This window comes from Candoia aspera, chromosome 1 (assembly GCF_035149785.1).
Source record: "Candoia aspera isolate rCanAsp1 chromosome 1, rCanAsp1.hap2, whole genome shotgun sequence".
Classification (NCBI taxonomy): Eukaryota; Metazoa; Chordata; class Lepidosauria; order Squamata; family Boidae; genus Candoia; species Candoia aspera.
The window spans coordinates 5,006,374-5,032,978 of NC_086153.1; the positions used below are offsets into that span (position 1 = coordinate 5,006,374).

At 42.8% G+C, this 26,605-nt stretch overlaps 1 protein-coding gene across 1 annotated transcript in view; it reads left to right on the forward strand.

Annotated features, from left to right (window-relative positions):
- The first annotated feature begins 871 nt into the window (after positions 1-871).
- BRIP1 (BRCA1 interacting helicase 1) overlaps positions 872-26,605 on the forward strand; it is a 115,977-nt gene continuing 90,243 nt past the window's right edge. Inside the window, exons 1-5 of the mRNA XM_063296349.1 lie at positions 872-994; positions 2,159-2,270; positions 4,210-4,398; positions 6,582-6,706; positions 8,670-8,795. Of these exons, the coding sequence (XP_063152419.1) occupies positions 902-994; positions 2,159-2,270; positions 4,210-4,398; positions 6,582-6,706; positions 8,670-8,795 (645 nt within the window). The 5' untranslated portion in view covers positions 872-901. The remainder of the gene's footprint in view (positions 995-2,158; positions 2,271-4,209; positions 4,399-6,581; positions 6,707-8,669; positions 8,796-26,605) is intronic.

Consider the following 26,605-nt stretch of genomic DNA (forward strand, 5'->3'; position numbering starts at 1 on the left):
GAAGATGCTGATGCTGGGGAGAGTGGAGGGCAAAAGGAAGAGGGGCCGACCAAGGGCAAGGTGGATGGATGATATTCTAGAGGTGACGGACTCGTCCCTGGGGGAGCTGGGGGAGTTGACGACCGACAGGAAGCTCTGGCGTGGGCTGGTCCATGAAGTCATGAAGAGTCTCAAGTGACTAAACGAATAAACAACAACATGGTAAAGATTACAGAACAGAAAGGCTACCTGTTCCAGATGTTGCAGGTTTCATTGGGAAGAGCCAGGGTTCCCCCACGCTGACTCTCAAGAACTCTGGTAGGACCATTTCCGACTAACAAATTTTATTAAAAAGCACAAGCTTTCATGAGCTGCAGTTCCCTTCATCAGATGCATGGATTCTGGGGAGGGAAGAGAAAAGCAGAAAGCGGAGCAGCGGTTCCTTTCCTGGTCAACAGATGAGACCTTTTTGGTTTCAATTCACTTCCTTCTGGAAGGACAAACTCTTGCGCTTGTTCTGTGTTGTATATTTTATTCATTTGATTTGATAATCATCAAATGGCTCATGAGATCAGGTTTGTTTTGTCACTGCAGTGACTCAAACCCTTGGTAGCTCCTGGTCACCCAGTTGACGGATGAGGCTGGACGGGGCATCCTTTCAGCTCTTCAGTTATCTTTTTCTAATTCTGCACTTCCTGGTATTCCTGCAGTATGAAGATAATATTCTCTTCTAATCAAGCTTGACTCCTTGTGTCCTTGCGGTCATGTCCCTGGTAGTTCCCTTAGCAGCAAAGCAGATGGTTTCTCCTGGTCTGCCTTCTATTAGGGATTTTCAGCTTCTCATTTGAAACATTGTGGTGCATAATTTAAAACGCTGCTGCTTTTTTCTTGCAGGTGGATGTCCTGAAAAGTCAATGTGATTATGGCACTACCAACATCAGAATACACCATTGGGGGAGTAAAAATTCTCTTCCCTTGTAAGGCTTATCCGTCACAACTTGCTATGATGAACGCAGTAAGTCTGTAAAGCAATGGTTTTCCGACGTTCATTGTAAGGTTACACTTAAGCTTCTACAGTTAATTGCAAGCAAGGATTTTCTCCAGCTTCCTTGATCTTTCTCTGTCTTGCAGCTTCTCAAAGGTGAAGGTTGTGATTGTTGTTTTTCCAAAAAAGCAAAAGGATTAAATTCAAAACTTTTAAATAATAGTGAAAGTTGTCGGCAACCAGGCTGAGCCCACCTTGAAACTGAAGTTGGGAGCAGTATTGCCTGATGTGGCTGAAAGGAGAAGGCAGGGCATTAAACTATCTGTAGTTTTGCGTTATGTCAGAAGAACTGTAGATTATTGAAACAAACAAGGATTTGATTTGGGCTTATTTTAAGAAACTCTCATTTAGATTCTAGTTTAGACAGAAGAATGAACTGATAATATGTCTGATATGACATGAATAACATCAGCGGCAGGAGTAGAAAACTTCTGGATGTTACCGATATATGTTACCCCATGTGGCTATTTGGGAGGGATGGTCTATGTTGTGGTTAAATGGCAGCTACCTGTTAAGTGACAGCAATAGATAGTGTTGAAGAATTTTATATACTCCAAGTAACATCTATTTTTTAATTTGATTATATTTATGTTTTACCATCCTTTTTGAAAAGGATAGTAAAACATAAATATATGGAAAGCTTTTTATTTTTAAGTATTGGGGAGTTAGGATCCAGCATTTCTCATTGAGTAGAAATTGTGTTTGCTGTTGAAATCCCATGTTTTAAAATATATAGCAATTTACATTATTTTTCTAATTCAATTCTGCTGTTACAGGTAGTCCTCATTTAGCGACCACAATTGGGACAGAAACTTGGTCATTAAGCAAAGCAGCCACTAAATGAAACCGTGACTGTGCTTACGATCTGATTTCAGCTTTCCTTGGCTTTACAGACCTGTGAAGGTCATGAATATGAAGATGGATGCAACATTACTTATCCATCACTGATGTAACTGCGAATGGTCACTAAACAAGTCAGTCACTAAACGAGGACTACTTGTAATGAAATTAGGAAAATGGTTGAAAGCAACAGATAAATCAGATCTTTAGATTTTCTTAGTTGCCATCTTACAGACAAAAAAAAAGGCAGCAGCTTGTTTTCTCTGCTGGCAAAATTCATTTCCTTCTTTGCAGATTGTGAAGGGGCTCAGCTCCAAGCAGCACTGCCTGTTGGAGAGTCCAACCGGAAGTGGAAAAAGCTTGGCTTTGCTCTGCTCTACGTTGGCTTGGCAGCAGGCACTCTATGGTGAGACCTAGGGGGGGTCTGCTTGTAAGAAGGTGCCATCAAGGACTCTGCTTCTGGCCTCTTCCTGTTAACTCATGGTTTACTTACTCATTTGTTAGATTTATTTATTTGTTAGATTGATTGTTTTACATTTCTTGGCTGCCCGACTCCAGTGCATCCTGGGTGGCCTACAAAACTAGGAAAAACATAGAACATAGAAACAGCTAAAGACAGTGAATCACACAGGCAGCCCAAGCTAAAATTATCTAATAGATGGCAAAAAGAACACCACAGAACAGGCCATTGAACAAATATTAAACATCAGCCCCAGGCCTGGAATCAAAGCCAGGTTTTCAGATTTATCCCCTTTTTTGTGCAGGGGTGCAGGGCGGCATATACAGTGCTCCTCCAGCTGTTGTTTTCAACGCAGCAGCCTCGTGAGGTAGGCTGGCCTGAGAGGGAAAGTCCCCCAGGAGGCTTCTGTGGCTGTGGGGGGATTAGAACCCGGGTCTCCTGCTTTTGTTCCGTTGACTTTATCACTGTAGCTCTCAGATCTTTAAAATATCATCTGTGCTTGCAGATAAGCCCATCCACAGAGAAGCCGAGCCAAGAATTTTTAACCAAGTTACCATGAAAAATGTGCCACTCGAGGATAAGCCAACCCTTGAAATTTTAGTATGTTTATTCAATATTTTCTGAAGAACTTCATTTGTTTCCATATTTTTTATAAGTGAATATTGTTTTCCAGAACACATTCCATTTACGGTTTTCAAATTCATGGGTAGCTCATTTTTCATGTTATTTTGGTTAAAAATTTGTACTCCTTGGAGAACCGCCCAGAGTCCCCCGATGGGAGGAGATGGGCGGGGACAAGATAGATAGATAGATAGATAGATAGATAGATAGATAGATAGATAGATAGATAGATAACGTTTAGGGAGGAAGGGCGAAAAGTGGAATGTGTACCAAAAATCTTTCAGGAAGCTTAAAGCTTCTATTATATCCCTTAAATCTTCTCCCCAAAGGTTTTTACCACTGGGGGGCACAATAGGACATACTTGATTTTGATGGCTCTGCAAAGTTTAAGGCACCCATTTTGCTTCTTAAAAACTCTCTCAAGGCCTTCCGAAACGACCAATTTTTGGCTCCACCCACTCTAGTACTGTCTTGAAATCCCTGTCCACATCCCTTGTAGTCTTCAGGGGCCAAGATAATTTTTTTCCAAGGCCCAGTCCAGCATGCAAACAATCACCCACCTCTCACTTTCTTGCTGCTGAATTATTCCCAGGGTCCCTTTCAGGGACTTGGGGCAATGTCTAGAGCAGCCTTTATCAACCTTTTGATCCTGGAGGAACCCTTGAAATATTTTTCAGGCCTTGGGGAGCCCCTGCACATTTAGGCTCAAATATAGGTCAATAGTTTGGCCAACAGGCCAAAAGTATTGTATTTGTTTCATGTATAGACCTGTATATATGCATTAACAGTGTTCTTAAACTAAAAATAAAGAGTGAAGCTTACCTCTTTAATGTGAAGTTGCCTGAATTTGAAATAATTTTTTAAATAAATCATAATCTCCCAGGGAACCCATAGTGACTTTTTGCAGAACCCTAGGCTTCCACAGAACCCTGGTTGAGAAACTGGTTTAAAGCAATATTTAAGAGTCCCCCTTTTAGGCGGTGATAGAAATGTGAATAATAAATAAATAAATATTTCTCGACCTTGGCAAACTGAAGATGCGTGGACTTCAACTCCCAGAATTCCCCAGCCAGCATGGCTGGCTAGGGAATTCTGGGAGTTGAAGTCCACGCATCTTAAAGTTGCCAAGGTTGAGAAACACTGGCCTAGAGGGTCTTGGGTTCCCCATCGCCTCCTAGACCTGTTCAATCCTAGAGGTCAGAAACAAAACTACAGCCAAGAAATTGCCACAATATTATTTTTAAAAATCTTGTCTGCTCTTCAGAAAAACCGCTTGATGCCTTATGCTCAATGGAATGCAAGAAAACAGAGGCTTTGAAGCTGTGCCAGTGCCTGTGCCATGCTCAGTTCTCCGTTCAGGATACAAAAGGAGGCAGCCCAAACACTTCTTCTTTCTTCCCCAGCAGTGCAACAGAGACCTCCCCAGGCAGTGGGAGTAGCTCAAGAAACAGAGGTATTGTCGTATATAAGACGCTTTTAAGGGCACAACCATCATGTATGTATCTCAAGGGCAGTTTTACCAGAATTGTCATGTTGGAAATGACCTGAAATGAGACAAAGGGAAATTGGTAAATTAGTAACAATTCATACAGACTAGCAAGATTGTGATCCTAATGGCAAGGTCGTTCGAGGGCATAGTAAACAGACTGGGAATAATTTGGGGTGGGCTGATGGTGGAAGAGAAAAAAAAAATCAAAAGGCGTTTCACTTTGACATAAGCCTCGTTCAGTGAAGCGGCGGCATATGAATACACAAAGAGCCGTAATTGTTGCAGCAGGGATATAAAATGTCAGGTATAATTGTGCTGTCAGTGTGGTGCATGAATTGTAACAGATTTCTAGAAAAGTGTCTTGTACCCCTACGTGTTTTCGAAAACACTGTCACTTCCCGAGCCGACCTCACAGAATTGTGGTGAGGCTAAGGTGTAGCTAACTGGATGTGATCTGTGCAATCATTCCGTGAAGGAAGAATAAAATAAACATGTAATTAAATGTGTTGCGTTCTTTAAAGAGCTATAATAAAGTGAGTTGCATCTTTATCAGCAAAGAAAAGAGCTGCTCAATTGGGGTGAATACAGAGGCATATTAAGTTATAACTCTTACAGTATTACAATTGAAATGCAGGAAACAAACGTTTATTTTAATTGATGATGATGCTGTCCATTCAATCGTGTCCGATTCTCGGTGACTCTGTGGACCAGCTCTCTCCACATTGTCTGATCTTGTACAGCTTCTTTTAGTGGTTTCATGCTGTGGCTGGTGTCAGCTTTGATGGTGTCTAGCCACCGTGTTTTTTGACAGCCTCGTTTCCTTTTAGTAAAGGTAAAGGTTTCCCTTGACGTAAAGCCCAGTCGTGTCCGACTCTAGGGGGCGGTGCTCATCTCCGTTTCTAAGCCTTAGAGCCGGCGTTGTCATAGACACTTCCGGGTCATGTGGCCAGCATGATGACACGGAACGCCGTTACCTTCCCGCCGAAGCGGTACCTATTGATCTACTCACATTTGCATGTTTTCGAACTGCTAGGTGAGCAGGACTGCAACCTCATAGAACAAATTAAACTTTTTTCATTCTATTTGTAAACCCTGAAAATTTCATTATTTGTTTATTCAATTTATATGACCACCCGTCTCGGATGTGTGAAAGCTGTAAAATTAAAAAACAAACAAACAAACAACGAAACCCCAACAAAAATTACAAAATATATAGACGATCAGCAGCTGTGATAAAAAAAAACCCACAGCAATAATAGCAACAAAAACCATCAATATAAATACAATAGAAATATTTCAATAAAACTAATTGATAGGCCAGCCCCAGACACGCCAGATGCCAAACCCAGGAACATGGCATGCCATTATATGGTTCTGAAAATGCCTGCTAATGGTTTTTTTGCGGGAGCACTTATCCGAGTAACTTGCAGGAGTTGTAAGCGGTGAACTCAATTGGGAAGGAGCTTGTAAACAGTTATCGTAACTGCCACATGTCTACCATATTTTGGGGAAAAAATTTTTTAGAAAGCTGCTGTAGCGTGTCTCTTCGCGGGGTGAATTTCATAATGGGCAACTACTGAAAAAGCTCAGTTTCTGGTTCTTTTAAAATGCAAGATTCTCAAGGTTGTCTGTGTGGGTTGACTGCCTTATTGGTTGATGCACCTGGTCTGGAGGTTCTTCATGGATACAGAACCTTCTATTTCAACAGAGATGGGTACATAAATCTGTATTCCAGAGATGTCTTCCCTTTTGAAGTGAAGCCTTCTATGATGTACTATATAAAATTTCCTAGCAGTCACTGGTGAACACTCTCAAAGCCAAATTGTTTTTAAAAAGCTTTAACTGCCTATTAGAGCACAGATAGGGTTGGTTTAGATCAGGGCATGGAATTTAACTATTTTAGTCTGCCCAAGCTTTACATATTTGTTTGTCTTAGCTATTAGATTTCCCTCCTGAGGTGGCATACTATAAACAACTAAATTGAACACTATGTCTCTGGGGTTACCTGTTGTTCCTCTAAAGCAGCATAACCTTTCCCCCCATTTTTATTCCCTCCTTAACTCCCTGGTTATGTTTTTCTATTGAACAGGATATTTATAAAATTGATTCCCCTTTTGCAGACTCCTTTTGATGTCTTGTTGTTGCAGAGGCCATCTCAAGAATTACACTGGCTTCAAAACTGTCTGCCAAACAGCAAGCCTCATTCCGTGAAGGAGATGATGATTTTAGAATAGACAGGAAAAGGATCCGTTCACTCGAAACGGCGCAGCAGGTGAGCAAAATAAATAACCAGTAAAATTATTGTTGAAAAAGCCTGTTTAATTATCCATCAGCAAGTAAGTTAAAACAGTGTAGCTAGACTAGTCTGTAGGTTGCCTCTTTAAATGTTTCTCCCGGTATTTTAATTACTGGCATTTGTTAAAACAAAAAATTCTGTTAGAGCATGTCTCTGATAGTTTTTTTTTTAAATAGTTTTAGTCATTTTAGCTTTTAATCATTTAGTCAACTGATTCGGTTTGAAACCCTTGCACCTGACGAGTCTTGATTGAGATGTGCTTTGGAAGCAATGAATAGTGTGCAATAACTGAAAAAAAGCAATATGTTCTTCTTCATGGTTTATTATACCAATAAGCTGGGTTTCTTTGTTACCGGAGGGCCAGGTAGCCTGTGTAATTTGTAGCATCTATTGCCAACTTAGCTTGGTTCATCGGATCCATCCATTCCTCTACAAGGGTAGGTTGGCCTCAGTGCTATACATCTTGATAACCTCAAGACTAGCTTCCTATAATGCATTCTGTAGGAAACTTTCCCAGAATGTACAACCCTCAAAGTGGACAGTGGTTAGCTACTGCCGTCCTTCCTGCATGTTATAGCTAATATCAAAGAGCTTCAGCTGAACCCTGGTAAGACAGAGTGGCTGTGGGTTGATGGCTCCTTGGTTTCTGGGAAATTGTCATCTTTAGTTCTGGATGGGGTGGCACTGCCCCAGACAGACCTGGTGCGTAATCTGGGGGGTGTTCTGGACTCACGGCTCCTGCTCGCAGAGCAGGTGGCAGTTGTGGCCAGGAGGGCCTTTGCTCACCTTCGGGTTGTGCGCCAGTTACGCCCGTTCCTGGAGCGAGAGGCCCTCCGAACAGTCACTCACGCCCTCGTCATCTCTCATATAGACTACTGCAATGCGCTCTACATGGGGCTACCCTTAAAGAGTATCTGGAAGCTTCAGCTGGTCCAGAATGCAGCCACGCGGGTTATTTTTGGTGCCCCTAGATCGGCGCATGTAACACCTTTGCTGCGCGAGCTGCACTGGGTGCTGGTCTGCTTCCGGGTCCAATTCAAGGTGTTGGTTATCACCTTTAAAGCCCTACATGGCATGGGGCCAGGTTACTTTAGGGACCGCCTCTTCCCTACATCAGCCCGTCCCACCCGATCATGCAGGGAGGGCATGTTGCGGACCCCGTCTGCAAGAGAATTCCATCTGGCGGGGTCCAGGAAGCAGGCCTTCTCTGCCATGGCCCCCGCCCTTTGGAACATCTTGCCCCCAGAGGTAAGGCAGGCCCCTTCACTTCCGCCCTTCAGGAAGGCCCTGAAGACTTGGTTCTGCCATCTCGCGTGGAGCGGGAAGGTGGGCAGCCATTTGTGGGGGTGGCTCGCGCCTTATTGCCCCTCCCACCTGATTAGAATTTCCTAGCCTCTTGGATTTTACATTTATTTATATTGCATTTTATATTTGTAAATTGTTTTATTTTTATAGGATTTTAATTGTTTATTATTATAGTTTTAATTTTATTGTAAACAGCCCAGAGTCCCTCTTTTGGGGGAGATGGGCAGTAGCAAAATTTGAATAATAAATAACAAATAAATAAATCTGCTACGCAGCCAGAATCAGGGCCTTGGCTTTAGCTTGCAAAGCCTTAGACAGCTCTGGAGCACGTTACCATACAGAAAATCTCCCGTTGCACCAGCCTTTCAGGCACCACTGCTCTTCAGGGAAGGTCTTTTCCCCCATGCCACGGCCTGTGATGTGTTACTTGGCTCAGAGGAGACCTTCTTCCCAGTGGCTCTTGTGCTTCGGAGTGACCTCATCTCTTCAACCCTCCCCGCCCTGCGTTGCTGTTTCTCTTTCTAATGCCTTGCTTTTATTTTGAAAAACATTTTATTTGGGAGAAGAAAAAAAGAAGATTGCAACTTAGACTTTTAGCCTCCTGAATTCAAAGGCGTGTTTGTGTGGCTTGCAGGCGAGAAAACGTCACCGGCTGGCCAAAGGAACCCAGCTAGTTGATGCTTTGCAAGTTTACGAACAGCAGAAAAAAGGGGAATTGACCGTGACTTCTGGAAAAACGGTCCCTTTTTCACTTAAAACAGTAAGTGCGGTAATGCTAAGTTTAACAAAAGAAATTAAAGACAAATTACGTTGGTTTGGAAGAGCTGAGTAGGAAAGTTCAGCTGTGTGGTAAGGCTTTTGTATTTTCTTCTAGCTACTGCTTTAAAACTAAGTTGGGTTTTTTTGCTGTGTTCAGCCTGGCCTTCTTTATGGGCAAGAGACTTTCTGGCTGAGATTTTACACTTTCTGTATGCTTTCCTCTCCTTAATACCTTGTTACTATTTCTCTAAGTCTCCCAGGAGCAAATATTTGTATTTTCTTTCGCCTTTTGTCTTTTTTTAAACTGTGGAAACTTTTCACAACTTGAGCAATGAACACTTTATATTATTGGGTGAGGGGGGGAGGGCTTGGTTATTTAAAACTGCAGTTTTATACACACCTCCTGTTAACAGTGGGTATAAGACTTGATGAACTGATGAAATTGCTTTGTTAGGATTTGAGATGAAAGACGGAATATAGGTTTCTGGAGCAGTGCCTCTGCACTTGTGCAGGATGGAAAGTTTTGACTTTTTTCTATGTAGCGCTAACCATTCTAGTTCCATCGATTAAACCAGTGTTTCTCAACCTTGGCGACTTTAAGCTGTATGGACTTCAACTCCCAGAATTCCCCAGCCAGCCAGCATGGCTGGCTGGGGAATTCTGGGAGTTGAAGTCCATACAGCTTAAAGTCGCCAAGGTTGAGAAACACTGGATTAAACAGTGCCATCTATCAGGATCCCAGGAGTGCACCTTCTCTGTAGCAGCACCTGCACTCTGGGCTGAGGTTCCCTCCAAGATTCGAATGGCCATCCTACCGGTATTTCGAAGGACCCTGAAGATGTGGCTCTTTGCCCGGGCCTTTGGCAAGGACGACTGACCCCCTTCCTCTTCCTTTTCCTTGTTCCCATCTGGTTCGTCTTCTCTGCCATCTCTGTTCCTTTTTTGTGTGTTGCTTTTGTGTTTTTTGATATTTTTTTTCCTTTTTAAAATGTTTTTAAACCATTTGTAAACCACCCAGATTTTTATTTTATTCCATTGACGATGTTGTTGATGGTTTCATGAGTTTCATGACTCCACAGTTCAACCCTGAGCTACAAATATTTGCTTCAATTGGATGGGCAGTAGTTGGAGAGATACATTATTTTTTGTGAAATTAATCAGCCTTCTTGTTTATGTCTTTGAAAAAGATCTTCAAGATTTCTTTGACCCTAGTTAACAGTGGCACATCTGAAAGAAATTATGCACGTGTTAAAAAGAGAAGTGTCTTTTGGGGTCTTAAGGAGCATTAGTGCAGTGCTTTTCAACCTTGGCAACTTTAAGACGTGTGGACTTCAACTCCCGGAATTCCCCAGCCAGCATACTCCTTCCTCCTCCTATTTTCCCCATAACAACAACCCTGTGAGGTGGGTTGGGCTGAGAGAGAGGGACTGGCCCAAGGTCACCCAGCCGGCTTTCATGCCTAAGGCGGGACTAGAACTCTCCTAAGACGCCTGATTGGCTCTTGAGCTGAGAGAGAGGGACTGGCCCAAGGTCACCCAGCTGGCTTTCATGCCTAAGGCGGGACGAGAACTCTCATACCACTCCTGATTGGCTCTTGGGCTGAGAGAGAGGGACTGGCCCAAGGTCACCCAACCGGCTTTCATGCCTAAGGTGGGACTAAAACTCACAGTCTCCTGGTTTCTAGCCCGTTGCCTTAACCACTAGACCAAAGCATTTGTTTCCAAAGTTTTTGGTAGGGCTATGGTTTGATTCCAGAAAGGTGCTTCAGAGCTTGCAGGGGTGCAAAAATGCTACTTGTCTGCAACTTGTTAGAGCAGCTGCATCTTTTCCTGGAATCATATGGCAGTTGCAGAGGGCAGCTATGCAATCTTGGCAGAAGACGTGACTGCTTTAAAGAATTGCAGACGCGTGTGTGCTCTGAAGCACCTTTCCTGAATTAAATAATACTCTAAGCATTTCCATACTCTGTTGGATGTTTGCTGTGCAATTTAATTCTCATTCATTTTCTTTGGCCAGACCATCTCAATTTGCTTCTTTCATTCTGGTCACTCAGTTTTGCATTTAAGCAATATTCTTTCAGCACCCATTCATTCCTGACCCAATCTCTTTTTGTTTTAGGTGTGCACCTAAAAAGCATGTCATTCCCACTACATTCAGCTTCCTTTTACAAGTAGTCCTCGACTTATGACCACAATTGGGAATGCAATTTCCATCGTAAGTCCTTTCATTCGTAAGTTGAGTCACCACATGACTGGACGCGATTTTATAACCATTTTTTGGCAATCATTAAGCAAATCATGGGTCATTAAGGGAATCACTGTGGTCATTAAGCAAATCTAGCTTCCCCAATAGGCGTTTTTTCCTGGGCAATGCAAAAAAACATTGCAAAATGTGATTACATGACCACGTGATGCTGCAACCGGTCATAAACGTGAGCCGGTTGCCAAGTGCCCGAAATATGATCATGTGATTGCAGGGTGTGTGACCTTTTGTGACGCTCGGAAGTGCTTTACAGGCCATAAAGCACCCATTCTGAGGCTGTCGTAACTTTGGACCATCATTAAACAAACAGTCGTAAGTTGAGGACTACCTGTATATTTCTCCTGCCATACCCAATTCTCACTTCCCTCATTTTCCTGTAACGAAGTGAACTCTTACAACATTTTCATTTCTTTCAGTATACATTCCGTCTGCATACTACCTGCTGTCTTTTTACCAGCATTTAGACTAAGTGTTTCCATTTCCGTCATTGATAAACTTTCTGTCAATTTTCTTTATCTATTGGCATAGGGTTTTTTGTCATTTAAGTAGAAATTGACTCTATTTTCCTTGCCAAATACAACTATCTTGGTTTTCAATCTGTTGATTTTTAGATTCATGCTGTTTGCTGCATTGTATAATCTAATATTTGCTGCTAATGATTTGGATTTTCAGCCAACTGACACAGCTACATACATGTATATTTACATCCCCAACTATCATACCTCTAATGCTATCACAAGCATTCTTTATACATTTATGCATAAGTACATTAAATAGTTAAAGGAGCATGACCCATCGTTATCTCACTCCTACTCAACACTGAAATATTAACTAAGCATTCTGTTTATTCTCATATATACTGTACTGTCATGTGCTACTTTACATTCACAAACTTCCATATTCCATATTCACACAAAGCATTCCGTAATGCAAGCCTCTTCGCTTTATCATACACTTTCTCTAAGCCAACATATATACATACATTTCCTTTATCACACTTTCTCAGTATTATTTTCTTCCTACGCAAGTAAATTTCAAAACTGTTTTTTCAATTATTATTAGTAGTTGATCTGTACACTTCTGATTTTGGTGTCCATTATGTCAGCAATACACTGTTTTATTCCATATTTATTAATCTGAGGCCCATTAGGAACTTGGATATTGTAGGTACTTCCATGATGGCTAGTCTGGTGGACAGAGTCTATCACCAAATTCCAATTTTGTAAGAAGGCAAATGAGAGAGATGGCTCCCTGTATCCCCTTCTCACCTCCAGGATGTCTCCTACAACCTCAAGTGGTCACACTTCTGAAGAAAGTAGTGTGTTGCAGCCATCCACCATTTAATTATCTATTTGAGGCTCTCTGGTTTCAGAATCATCCTTGGAAATGTCCAATTATGTCCAAGGCAGGTGGCTGGTTTTGCAGTGTACTGTCTTCCCATGCATGCATTTATTTTTAATTAAAAGCAACTTAAAAAAAAATCAGCTGAATCAGGAAGCTTGATCCATTGAAAGGAGAAATCATTGGGTATTGGACCAATCAATCAATCAATTAATTAATTAAATTTATATTACTGCCCATCCATTGAAAGGAGAAAACATTGGGTATCAAATTAATTAATTAATTAAATACATAAATTTATATTACCGCCCATCCATTGAAAGGAGAAATCATTGGGTATCGAATTAATTAATTAATTAATTAATTAAATTTATATTACCGCCCATCCATTGAAAGGAGAAATCATTGGGTATCGAATTAATTAATTAATTAATTAATTAAATTTATATTACCGCCCATCCATTGAAAGGAGAAATCATTGGGTATCGAATTAATTAATTAATTGATTGATTAATTAAATTTATATTACCGCCCATCCATTGAAAGGAGAAATCATTGGGTATCAAATTAATTAATTAATTGATTGATTGATTAAATTTATATTACCGCCCATCCATTGAAAGGAGAAATCATTGGGTTTTGAATTAATTAATTGATTGATTGATTGATTGAATTTATATTACCGCCCATCCATTGAAAGGAGAAATCATTGGGTATCAAATTAATTAATTAATTGATTGATTAATTAAATTTATATTACCGCCCATCTCCCCCGATGGGGGACTCCTCCGATGGGCGGTTTACAATAAAAGCAATAATAAAAACATCTGAGCTTCAATCACACTTTAAAAACATAAATAAGATAATAAATATAAAATCCAAGAGGAGATGGAATCCCAATCAATAGAGGGTGCTATGGCACCAACCACCCCCAGGTGGAGCTGTTACCCTCCCCATCCCATGCAAGGCGGCAGAGCCAGGTCTTCAGTTTCTTCCGGAAGGCCGGGAGTGAGGAAACCCGTCTCAACTCCGGGGGCAAGATATACCAAAGGGTGGGCGCCACTGCAGAGAAGTCCTGGCTCCTGGACCCCGCCAGGTGGAATTCCTTTGTTGATGGGGTCTGTGGCATGCCCTCCCTGCCTGACCAGGTGGGGCGGGTTGATGTCATGGGGATGAGACGGTCCCTCAGGTAGCCTGGCCCCATGCCATGCAGGGCTTTAAAGGTGATAACCAACACCTTGAATTGGACCCGGAAGCAGACTGGCACCCAGTGCAGCTTGCGTAACAGTGGTGTCACACGTGCCGATTTCACAGCACCAATAACTGTCTGCGCCGCCGCATTCTGGACCAGCTGAAGCTTCCGGGTACTCTTCAAGGGTAGCCCCATTTAGAGCTCATTGCAGTAGTCTATGTGGGAGATGAGTGACTGTTCAGAGGGCATCTGTTGATGACCCCTTTGTCATATTTGGTCAGAAGTAAATATTAGCCTAAGAGCTTCTTGGCTATCCCTTGGTATTGCTGCAATATCCCTTCTGATATTGTCCTTTTCAAGAGAATAGGTTGGGTAAGATCTTTGTGCAGCTGAGAAAAGTGTCTTCAGACACACACACGATACTTTGTTTATCCCTCTGCTTTCCTAATCTTTTTATGGTAGGAAAAGTTTTCTCTGTGTTCGGAGGTATGGCAGGCAATGTGACAAGCTATTCCCAACACAGCTTTTTTAGGTGCCTGTATTCTGTGAGTTAATGACCTTAGCTGCCACACTGGCCGGATGAGTTGGGCAACCTGTATTGATTTTCACTGTTGTTCTCAATGTCTAACCAAAAACCAGTGACTGTACAGTTAAGTTGTTTCTATCATTTGTTCTCCTGCCACAGTGGAGTTGAGCATGACGGGAAATCAATAGGAACTCCTTCACAAGAAGTGACTCTGGATAAACGGTGTCCCTTTGGATTCCAGAGCAGCCCCATTTTCCTCCCAAGTTTTGAAGTAAAACACAGTTTTAAAAATGTGTTCATAACACTTTTTAGCGTCTCCCAGCTGATCCTTTTTTTATTTGTGTTTCCAGAACAACAAAGGTGACTTAGACATTAAATCTCAACTCATTGTTTGATTTGGGGTTTTGGATTGTAAACTCCCAGGTCTCCTGTATGTGATGAAACTCTTCCCCAGTAGCATAAACATAGCGATGGCAAGGAGAGCAGCCGCCAACTCTGCCAAGCTCTTCCTTACTGACTCCTCCTCTATCTATCTATCTATCTATCTATCTATCTATCTATCTATCTATCTACCTATCTATCTATCTATCTATCTATCTATCTACCTATCTATCTATCTATCTATCTATCTATCTATCTATCTATCTATCTATCTATCTATCTATCTATCTATCTATCTATCTATCACATGTATATGGCCGCCCATCTTGCAAAGAGGGACTCTGGGTGGCATACTCCTTGCCGCAGATCTGATTGGGTGAAGTCGGGCTACCATATCTGAGGAGCTGGAAAGGTTGGCATCTCTTTGTTGTGAAGCTTAACAGTTCTCTCAATTTCTACAGCCCACATGCAAGAATTGGGTCCCAGCAGGAACCACAGTAGAAGAATGGTATGGAAGGAAAGCGGGAGGATATGAGGAAAGAGCTGCTGCTGTTGCTGCTGTTACCACCTCCTCTGGTGCCACTCCCAGGTTGGCTGTTACATCTGAGAATGGAGGTCACAGAGGTCCTGGTGGTTTCCTGGCATTCATTCCTGGCCATTCTTTTCTTGCTCTGCTCTTCCCTTCGGTTTTTGAAGGTGTAGTGGAGGGAGGGAGAGAAAGAATATCCAGGGTACAGTGCTTTGGATGACCACTGGGTGGCAGCAAAGTCACACAGTACACTAAATTCTTTGCTGCCATCTAATGCCCATCTGAGTTTTTGCAGGCAGATGTCTTATCCTTAAAAGAGACTATCAGGCAGCTGAGTAGAAGGTCTTCTGTTGGGAGCGGGTATAAATGCTGCTGTGTTTTGAATGGGAGTTGAAGAGTAAGTTCACCTTGATTCTGATGGCGATGGAAGGGGTACTTTGGGTGACTGAAGAGCCCGGGGAAGAGGTTGGTGCCCTGGCTTTCTCACCCTTGAGCCACCTCACTTGTCCCTCTGAACGAGGAACTCAAAGCGATAAAACAGTGAAGTCTGATTCATTTGCTCATGGTTATTATTCACTGGAGGCTGTTAGTGAAAAGGAGGAAATGTCCCATTCTCTTTTTTTCCACACAGCCACAAGGAAATCAGAAGACTTTGCTTTCTGTTTTAATTACTCCAGCTTTGAGGTTGCTGAAACCTAAATGGTGGCTAATTTAATTAGGGAGTTAGCTTTTATAAATTACAACTTCAAGTTGTCTTTAGTCGAAGGTAATCGCAGTGTTGTGGGTTCAGGCGATACGACAAATTGCAGACTGTGAACCCAAAGGAAGGGTCAGGTTGTTCCTGCTGCCTTTAACTGCAGCATTAAGCATTATATGTGGGAATGAGTATCACAGGTAGGACTTTCACGTCCCCTAGTTTTTGCTTCAATACAGTATTTTTTAGAAGAGGTAGCTCATTTTTTAGGTAGTTAAAAACTGTGACTGATCAATGCCTATGTGAATTAGAGCCCATAGCCTTGTATGAAACAAAAGCAACAGTAGGATTATTCCTTTAGGAGTGTGGCATCCTTGCTCATTTCACTAGTATCTGTTAAGCTTTTAGAACCAGTGAAAGGAAGGGAGACCCCTTTTCAACAGGTTTTAGTGATTTCTTACCTGGAGACCAGGCAGTGTTCTAAAGCTGTTCCTTTAAGTAAATGCTTTACATAAATAAATAAGGACTGGATCATTTTGAGGTTCCATTAAATGCAAATGGGACAGATTGTCTGCCAAGGTAGTTGACATTGATTTCCCCCCCCCCTCTTCACTGAAAACATGTCAGCATAAAAATCTGGCCCTGTAAAACCAGTGCATAAACTTTTAATAATATATGACACTCTTACGAGTGTGAATCTGTTGCGTTTGACACAGAGTAGACATATTGATTCGGATCCAGGCCGACCTGCTGGAAATGCTAGAGAAGTGGTGAGGTGGCTGTCTTTCTGTTCTTCCCCCTTCTCCTGTGTAGTGGCTTCAATTTTTGCAGTAAGAAAGGAGTTACTGTTTCATTGTCCTCTTTCACCAAAATAACAGTGCAGTCCTTGGACTAGCCCGGTGTTTCTCAACCTTGGCAACTTTAAGACGTGTGGACTTCGACTCCCAGAATTGTGGGAGTGGAAGTCCACACGTCTTAGAAGTTGCCAAGGTTGAGAAACACCGGGCTAGAGCAAGTCAGAGCTTGCTGGTAACTGACATGGTTTTAGAGTAGGTTCCTCTGCTGCACTGCACAGCTTGCCCATTTATCTAAATTGGGGGTAGTGAGAGGGCTCCAAAATCTAACCCATATTTGGGGGAATGTCTAAAGGGGGCGTGAATGGCATGGTCAGGTTGGCCAGTGAATAGGATACCAAAATAGAGTAAGCAAAGATAGGAATAGATTGACAAAGAATGCCTGGAGTCTAGAAGGAAATGTATAGCTGGTTTTACAAACTGAACCCCTTGATTTTTTTCCTGCACCAGAATTATTGAGCCCTAAAGAAAAATGCAAGGCTCTCCTTAAGGAAGAAAAACAGGCCACTCAAAAATCTTGGCTATCAAAAGGAGGAGAATTGACCCCAGGAGTCTCAAAACTCTCCGAGGCAAAATCAAAAATAGCAGACAGTTGTTGGGTTAAGATTCGGGTTTTTTTCCCCTTCCGTTAGTTTTGGCAGGTAAACTTTTGTCATGGTGGAAGGCCAAAACTGGAAAGAAGCTGCTATCACAGAAGTTTTCAGCAGAGGTTTATTTTTTTTTTTTAAACTTCTCTAGGATATGGCCAGGCTAATCTGCTTCTCCTGCAAAGGGCCAAAGATCTGGAATATCACAATGAAGTGAATAGGATATCACAGAACAAGACGCTTGAGATAAAAATTCCATCTGGGAACCAGGAAACTATCCATATTCGTCTTTCCAAAGCTATGAAAAGAGTTCTGTAGGGTTAGATATAATATTCTTCCATCTGCATGTTTTAAAGGTAAATACTCTTAAAATTCCCCTGGGCCCTGCCTGGGTGAATCCAGGGAAACTGGAACAATAAGTCACGTTTTGTTATCCTGCCCTTTCCACAAGGACTTGGTGTTTAAAATACATTAGCCTTATACTGCAGGATTATCAGGGCAGGTGAATTTTATCTCGGTTCTGCTCCATTCAGATGTAAAGGATCGCACAACTCTCAGGACGGCCAACTTCTGGGTGCCTTCTCTGAAAAGAGAACAACCGATCAGTCAACATGATGCCTTGAATAGGACCAACTCTTGTTAAATAGCATTTTACACATTTGTGTTTGATAGTTTATCATAAATAAAATGGCTGAAACCAATTTTATTTATGATAAAAAATAAAAAGAGCCAGTTTGGTCTAGCGGTTAAGGTGCTGGGCTAGAAACTAGGAATCTGTCCCACCTCAGGCATGAAAGCCGGCTGGGTGACCTTGGGCCAGTCGCCCTCTCTCAGCCCAAGAGCCAATCAGGCGTGTTAGGAGAGTTCTAGTCCCGCCTTAGGCACGAAAGCCGGCTATGGGCCAGTCCCTCTCTCTCAGCCCAAGAGCCAATCAGGCGTGGTAGGAGAGTTCTAGTCCCGCCTTAGGCCTGAAAGCTGGCTGAGTGACCTTGGGCCAGTCCCTCTCTCTCAGCCCAACCCACCTCACAGGGTTGTTGTGGTGGGGAAAACAGGAGGAGAAAGGAGTACGAGATATGTTCACCACCCTGAGCTTTTTATAAAAATAATAAAGGCGGGATAGAAAATAAAATAAATAAAGATGTATGTAATTTGGCCCCAGTCTAATCATTCCCCACAATCACCACCTAAAAAACCCAAAAGGGAATATAAGATTCCCACCTGAGAAGCAAATGATAAAAAAACTCAATTGTATTGATAATTTGGAGAACATACCGTAATGCTTTCAGGTGTTATTCCAAAATATACTGTGTATAATTGAAAAGGAGAAGAAGTATTGCTTTGTTTCTAGGAAAAGCTAAACTAAACAGAAAAACTTTTATCTGCCCAACTATTTCATAGTGTCTGGCAATCTTTCACTAAATATCAGCATTTGTTATAGAAAAAAATGCTTGCCAGCTAAGAGCTTCAATATCAGGAACAAATCTTGTTTGTTCATTCTTTTCATTTTTCCACGCAATCACACTTAACTAGTTTTTCTGACAAATGATGCAAACAATGTGTAAAATCTGGGTTTTCTTCCTTGTTTTGGTGAATGTTCTGTTTATCGCAAACTTATGTTTTATATCTTGACACCAATAAGAAGCCAAATTGTGCTGTTCATTAAGCTGTGGATGTAATAATAATCTTGTTTGGCAGAAGGGGACCAGTGTTAGTGGGCTGAAAAAATTTGTAAAGTTTGAAATCCGTCAAGCTTTAGAATTTCTTTTCAAATAATTTTGAGGACCAGCAGGGGATGCTGTTGGTTTTCAGATGTGAATCCTTTTTAAAAAACCATTAATCTCCTCAATTTCCTGAAAAATTATAACACAAACCCACAATCGCTGAGGCAAGTCAGGGCATATATAGATAGCAGTGGTAAACCACAGTGTGATGATTTGTATATATAAAGTATTTTATCTTGTTGAACAGGCTCCAAAATTATAAACCGCTAATAAAAAATTAATAATATTAGCCACTGGCAGCAGAAGACGACTTCTACTTTCAAGGGACAAAATATTGTTTCAGTTTCTATCCACAAATATCACTGATATTTGAAATCAGAAGCAAATTGATGGATACTTGCACTTTTCCCAATAGTTCAAAACTCATTCTATTACAAATGGGTGTTAGGAAATAGAGCATTTGGACTTGCATTTATTTTAATTTTTGTTTTATTTATTTATCTAATCTGTATACTTCCAAATCCAGAAGTGGCAATCAAAGGATGAGGAAAAACTACTTCGTAATTTTCATAGACGGTGACTCAAAGTTCACCTGCCTTTTAATCAAGAGGAGTGAATTATTTCAACAATTCTACATTAATGTTTTTTCCTAATAATTACCTTCATCTTCTATTAGTTTTTGTCTTCTTGTTTGTTTCTCCAAGAAAAAAACAAAGGAAGAAAGGATTTCCCATTTGTTTCTAGTGGAAAGTTATATAAGAATAATGTTTGGATTAATGTACAAGCATTAAAAACCATTAATACCCCATCAGGAAATCCTGTCCGTGTCTACCTCTGTTCATAGTCACCAGTAAAGTGTAGTTCATAGTGCTGTGGGATTAAACAACTGATTTAGTGTAATGGAAAAAAATAAACCTAACAAAATGGAGATTGCACCCCTCCCCCTTCTGTTGGATATAACCAAGGTCAAACCTAGTTCCTCTCTTTGCTTAATCCCATCAGACCCAATTTGACTCTCCTTGCCCCAGACAAAGCGCCCGGCAATCCTATCTAGACCAAATAGAAGCTTCTCTACCAGCTCACAGCCCAGCCCAAGGGTAACCCTTACAATGGAATTGCCCCAACCTTCCATCTTCTTATCAGCTGATGACCTCAACCTTCCATCTCCTCAACAGTGAACTTCCCCACCGCCGCCCTCCTGAAAGGCCCATGTTGCCTAACAATAAAAATAATCCCAAATCCATGGACAAGGACCTGCCTAGCTTCCCCATCACTGACCAGCCAATCAGATCCCTAGGACTTCCCACCTTGGAGCCCTCAACTTCTATAAGAATCTTTGCTTTTCCATTGTTCAGGGTCCCTCTTCCTTGTAAAGCAGGCACCCCATGATCGTTGCCATAAACATGGTTCTTCTCCTCAGTGTTGCATGCCTTGCTTTGGCAAAAAAATATCCATGACATCAGCACAGGCTTTCTCTGTTTTGTGGCATGCATCTTTCCCGGCTTTCCTAGGTAGTATCAATAAATGGACATGAGATTTTTTTAAAAGATTTTTTATCCTGCCTTTATTATTTTGTTATAAAAAACTCAAGGCAGGAAACATACCTAATACTCCTTCCTCCTCCTATTTTCCCCACAACAACAACCCTGTGAGGTGAGTTGGGCTGAAAGAGAGGGACTGGCCCAAGGTCACCCAGCTGGCTTTCATGTCTAAGGTGGGACTCGAACTCACAGCCTCCCAGTTTCTAGCCTGTTGCCTTAACCACTAGACCAAACTGGCTCTCTATCTTTCCTAGCCCTCTCTCTTTCCTAGATAATATCCATAAATGGACACGAGATTTTTTTCATGTAAAACTGTGGCTTCTTCTTTAGGAAGTTGCCTTGTAGTATCTTAGATGATCGATCCTTACAGTAACTTAGACAATTGATTCATCTAGGGTAGTGTTTTTCAACCTCGGCAACTTTAAGATGTGTGGACTTCACCCTAACCCTCACCTTCAGCTGCACATTTACTTTTCTCTTGAAATGCACTCTATTCAGTAGGGATTCTAATGTTTCTAAGAAAAGGAGACAAAAGTGAGAACCAGGATAAAGCCATAGGCACACCCTCTGCTTCTGTTCCCTTTTTGATCCCGCACAACGGACGAGTATTCTGCCAGTCTGGTGTTTGTTGACAATCTGTCCTTTAATGGATGTTTTTCTTTCTCTTCTGCTCTTATACTAACAATATCTTATAGAAGCAGGGCTATGCACAACAGGCTCTTTTGAAAATACGCAGATGTTGGTTTTGGAGATCCTCCTTTGTCTCCAATTCACAGGGCATGTATTTCCAGCGCAACAATTAAAAGCATATTTATTCAGTTAAAAGACTTGTCATCCGTTTCAGAAGAAGGGAAGAAGAATGGAAAGAGAAACTGACCGTTGTGTTGTTTTGAGCAGAGCTGCATGTACATTAACAGTTAAAAGGGTGCTGCGCTCTCTTGGCTGGGCGTGATCTGTCATCTTAAAACAATGGATGTTTTATAAAGTAGGCCTTTGCATGTATCTGGGACTTGGCAGCCAAGGAAGATTTCAGAGATTTCAAAGCGAATTGATATAATTCAGTAAACACAGCCCATCTGCGCACCTTTGTACGTAAACTGCAGTGGTCCCCCAGGCACATTTCAAAAAGATATTGATCGACTGTTCTCTTCCCCCATTGACTCGGTTACCTATATCTCTGCTAATTATTTATGACAACTCAACAGACCAAAAAGGAAAATGAGGAAGTAGGCAAAACGTTCTTTACCCAGTCACCTACAAAGGTGATTTTAACTAAGTTAGTGGCTATTTAGTTTTGATAGCAGCTCTGGTAACCTTGCTGGAGGCCCCTCCTAAGAATCCACACACACAGAGACACACACACACACTTACTTACTTGTGGCATTTCTAATCTGCCTCAATCTGCAAGGACTCTGGGTGGCTAACAAAGTGAAACCCAAACCAATAAGAATAACACCTAACCAAGAAAAACAAAATACAGTATAAATGATTCATAGGAATCACCTTCCGGTGGGATTCATAAACAGACCAAACTGGAATAGCGTTGATTTTCGTTGTTTTCTAAATATAAGCAGGTAGCGCTGTGTGGCACTCGAGAGAGGGGGGGGGGGAATATTCCAGAGGGTAGGGATGCCACTGAGAAAGCATGTCACCAAATCTGTACTTCATGCACCTCTCGAGGAGAGAGGAATCAACAGACCCTCTCTACCTGTTTTGACTTGACAGGTGGCCTCCATTCCTGCAGGGTGTTTCCTGATAAATCCTGGCACTGTCCATACAGGGCTTTTGCCCTGTAGGTATGTGTGGTTGGAAACCCACAGGCTCTAGCTGTTCCTTGCTTTGGGAACCATCCTCAGCGAGACCTTTTCAGATGACCACGTTAGGGGGATTGGGTGATACAGAAGTGGCAAATCGTGGCTCCGAACGACCTTGACAGGCTTGGATATTGGGCCAATCCAACAGGTTAATGGTCTGCTGTGGCTGCGTCTGGGTAGCGAGAAGCAAATGTGTAAGCGGGACGATCTGGTTTGTGACAAGGAGTGAAGCTGGCAAAAGTGAGCCTTCAAAGGACACAACCTCCTATAAAGAAATTTATTGTAGGAAAGTTATGAATCCATTGTGAAAGAATTTGTACAACAGCTGTGCATTAAATACAGGTAGTCCTTGCTTAAGTACCGCAAATTGGGACCGGAGTTTCGGTTGCTAAGCGAAGTGGTCATTAAATGAATCGGACCTGATTTTACTGTCTTTTTTATGGCAGTCGTTAAGTGAACCACGTAGTTCTTAAGCAAATACGCAGTTCCCCATTGATTTTGCTTGCCAGAAGCTGGCCAGGAAGGTCGAAAATGTCCTGTTCAGACTACAAGACGGCCAGGCAGAATTACTGATAAAATTCTTTATTAAATTAACTATTTACGGTAGCAAAAGTTCTTGCAATAGGTTAGACCGTGTAAATCAATCAAGTCCACCCAGGTGGCAAAGGACACTCAGGCAACACTGCGGGGTCAGACCATGGCAAGACAGCGAGGCAGAACTCGGCCAATCCTCTGACTGAAGCTGCAAGACTGGAAGGAGCTGTGGTGCGTGGCAAAGGAGAGGCTGGACACTCAGATCTGTGCCCTGGCACACAGGCTGGTACACAGAGGCTAGACAAGGCTGGGCTGGAGTATCTAGGCAAGACTTGGTTCTGGAGGCAAGATCAGACTTGACTGGAGCATCTAGGAGAGGCTGAGATCTGAAGACAAGGCTAGGCTGGGCTGGAGCGTCTAGGCAAGGCTGAGATCTGGAGGCACACCCGGATCGCGCTGGAGCGACGTGGCGAGGCTTGGAGCTGGACGCGAGGCTGTGCTCGGCAGGGAGAGGCTCTACTGGAGTGGCCTGTGCAGAAGATGGTTCCTCGATGGCAGAAGGCACTGGTGCTGGTTCCACGCTGGCTACAGGCAAGGCTTCTGACACGGGTAGGAACTCTTCCACAGGTGCTGTGAGCTCGAAGGATTGGCTGTCTCTGGCAACTTGCTCCTGGAGCGCCTGCCTTTTTATTCGCTCCTTTTCGTGCCATTTTTCTTTAGCAGCCAATCGGATTTCTTTTTCTTTCACGTGCTTCTCTGCTCTCCTCCCTCGAGCACTGACTTCAAATCTCCCTCCGGAGTTTGTCCAATCAGCGTCTGCGATTTCTCCCACCCTGCTGAGTCACTTCTCGGTTTTAATTCCTTCCTGATAAGTTTCGTTTTCCCCTTCTGACTCTGGATGAATTTTGTTTTCAGAGTCAGAAGCAGGCTCAAACCTCACAGAAAATTTAAAATGACGGTCATGTGACCATGGGATGCTGCAATGATCATCAGTGTGAACTGCCCAGATTGTGATCAAGAGACCGTGGGATGCTGCGACGCTAGTAAGTGTGAGGACCAGTTGCAAGTTTGTTTTTTCAGCACCGTTGTAAGCCTGAACCAAACGAATGGTTGTTAAGTGAGGACTATCTGTATACACCCTATCAAGGTTCAAATTCTTGCACCTCTTTCTCCTGCCTGTGCAACATAGTAGGCTTGAAGTTGCTTCTTTTGGGTAGAGGACTTGTTTTGGTTAATGGACTAGTCTGGATTCAGCCTGTTTGCTCGTGACCTTCTTAGACCTGATTCTCACAGTATGTTGCAGCTGCTTAAAAAGCCAGCGCATCTTGGATGGCTTTAACAGAAGCATTTTGTCCAGATAATGAGAGATAATAACTCTAGTGTGTCAGAGCATAATTGGGGGACCATGTCAAGTTCTGGGCTCCACACTAAAAGACCAGGAAAAGCCAGAGCAGGTTCAGAAAGAAGAGCTTCCACAACGATTAAGGATTTTGAAAACCAAGTCTTATGAGGAACGGTTGAAAGGTCTGTGTGTGTTAATCTGGCGAACAAGAAGATTGCAAGAGGGGAGATCTGCTGGCGGTCTGCAAATATCTAAAAGGGTGTCATGGGCAAAAGGGGACAGATCTGTTCTCTGTGAAACGGAGAGCAGGATAAGGATCGGTGGTTGAAAATTAAAAGAAAGGAGGCTCAGACTAAATATTAAGAGAAATATGGAGCAAATTTACAATGGTAAATTTGATATGATTAAAACAATCAGAGCTAACGAGGAGTTTCTCTGCACTAAGAGCTGTTATACATATTATGTATATGGAACTCCATATTGTCATGAGTGAGGATGGCGAGCAGGGGGCTCCCATCCAGGCTGTAAAGCGCATGCGTAGCACTGAGGAATTAGGTGGCCATTCCAAGAGACACAGATCAGACCCGCCTTAGCCTTTGGGGTTTATCTGTCTGGGTTTTTCCCACGCTTCTTCAGTTTGTTAGGATTTTCCTGTTATGTAGCAGCAATAAAACACTAGAGACCTGTTCCTTGTCTCAGCGTGGTTCCTGGCTGTTAGGACACATATTAACTCTGATTGTTTTAATCGGATCCTGCATTATATATTTGCTCCATGTCAGCCTTTCTCAACCTTTTGGCCCTGGAGGAACCCTTGAAATGTTTTTCAGGCCTCAGGGAACCCCTGCACATTCAGGCTCAAATACAGGCCAGAAGTTAAAAAATTCTTATATTTGTTTCATGCATAGACCTGTATACAACAGTGTTCTTAAGATAACAGTAAAGAATGAAACTTACCTCTTTTATGTGAAGTTGCCCAAATTTGAAATAATTTTTAAAATAAATCGTGATCTCCCAGGGAACCCTTAGTGACCTTTCGCAGAACCCCAGGGTGCTACGGAACCCTGGTTGAGAAACCCTGCTCCATGTGGTGAAAACTGCATGTTAGAAGTTGGGATGCTGTCCAAATGACTGCAAGATTTATCCTTCTCAATTATTCTTGACCCTGCTGGGTAGTGTCATGAGTAAGGATGGCGAGCAGGGGGCTCCCATCCAGACTGTTAAGCGCATGCGTAGCACTGAGGAATTGGTCAGCCATTCAAAGAGACACAGATCGGGACCGCCTTAACCTTTGGGGTTTATATGGCTGGGTTTTTCCCATGCTTCTTCAGTTTGTTAGGATTCCTATTATGTACAAGCAATAAGACATTAGAGACCAGTTCCTTGTCTCAGCGTGTTTCCTGGCAGTTAGGACAGGTAGTCCTTTCAGACCTGCTTCCCCCAGTTTGGAGAAGCACAACACCATGTCATTTTTGTTCTTTAATTTTATACTATTTTGGTTCTCATATTGCATTAAACTATACAAGTAGTCCTCGCTTAACAGTGGTAATTAGGACTGCAAATCTGTCACTAAGCAACATGGTTGTAAAGTGCGACATCACATGACCACGCCGACTTAGGACGGCAGTTGCGGCAGTTCCATGGACCCCAGGGGACGGCGGGCGAAGTTGCCAAATCTGTGGGCGGCTGGAGAAACGGGTTGAGGCGGCAAGGAAGGGGGGATCCAGAAATGCAGGGGAGTGGGCAAGCCAGGGCAGCAGCCCAAGGCAAGCGAGGGGTGTGGTGCCCACCTCTGGACCCCCCGGCTGCGTGCCACCACTCAGCTGGGTGCATTTAGGAAGGGATCTTTGGAGGGTGAGGGATTAGAGTGGGGGAGTGCTCTGTGCCCCCCACCCACTTTTGAGCAAGCCCCAGGCGTTTGGGCTGCTTGGGGTGGCTTTACGGCCGTTCCACGGGTAGGTGGAGTTCCTTCGAGGGAGTGACGGGCACCACCGATGAGGCCGGGGGGGCACCGAGGAAGGGGCCGGGGCATCGTGCCCACGGGGGAGAGGAGATGGGCGGGGACAAATTAGATAGATAAATAAATAAATATTGTTAGGCAAATCCCACACAATGGCAATGTCCTGCGATCACATGATTGCCATTTGTGACCTCCTGCCGGCTTCCCTGTTGACTTTGCTTGTCAGAAGTCAGCAGTGAAAGTCACAAATGGCAATCACGTGACTGCAGGGCACTGCAACGTCAGTTGTGAGCGGGTTGCCAAGCGCCTGAATCACAATCATGTGACTGTGGGGACGCTGCAACAGCCACAACTATGAGGACCCTTCATAAGTCCCCCTCATTCAATGCTGTCTTAACTTCAGACAGTCACTGAACAAGGTGTACTACCTGTACACTGTTTTGTTATGTGCACGTGTGTGTGTTTATTTTGTTGTAGCTGGTTGTGCAAATCTGGCCATTGCAGTTTGTAAACCAGGGTTTGCATCTGAGCAAGTT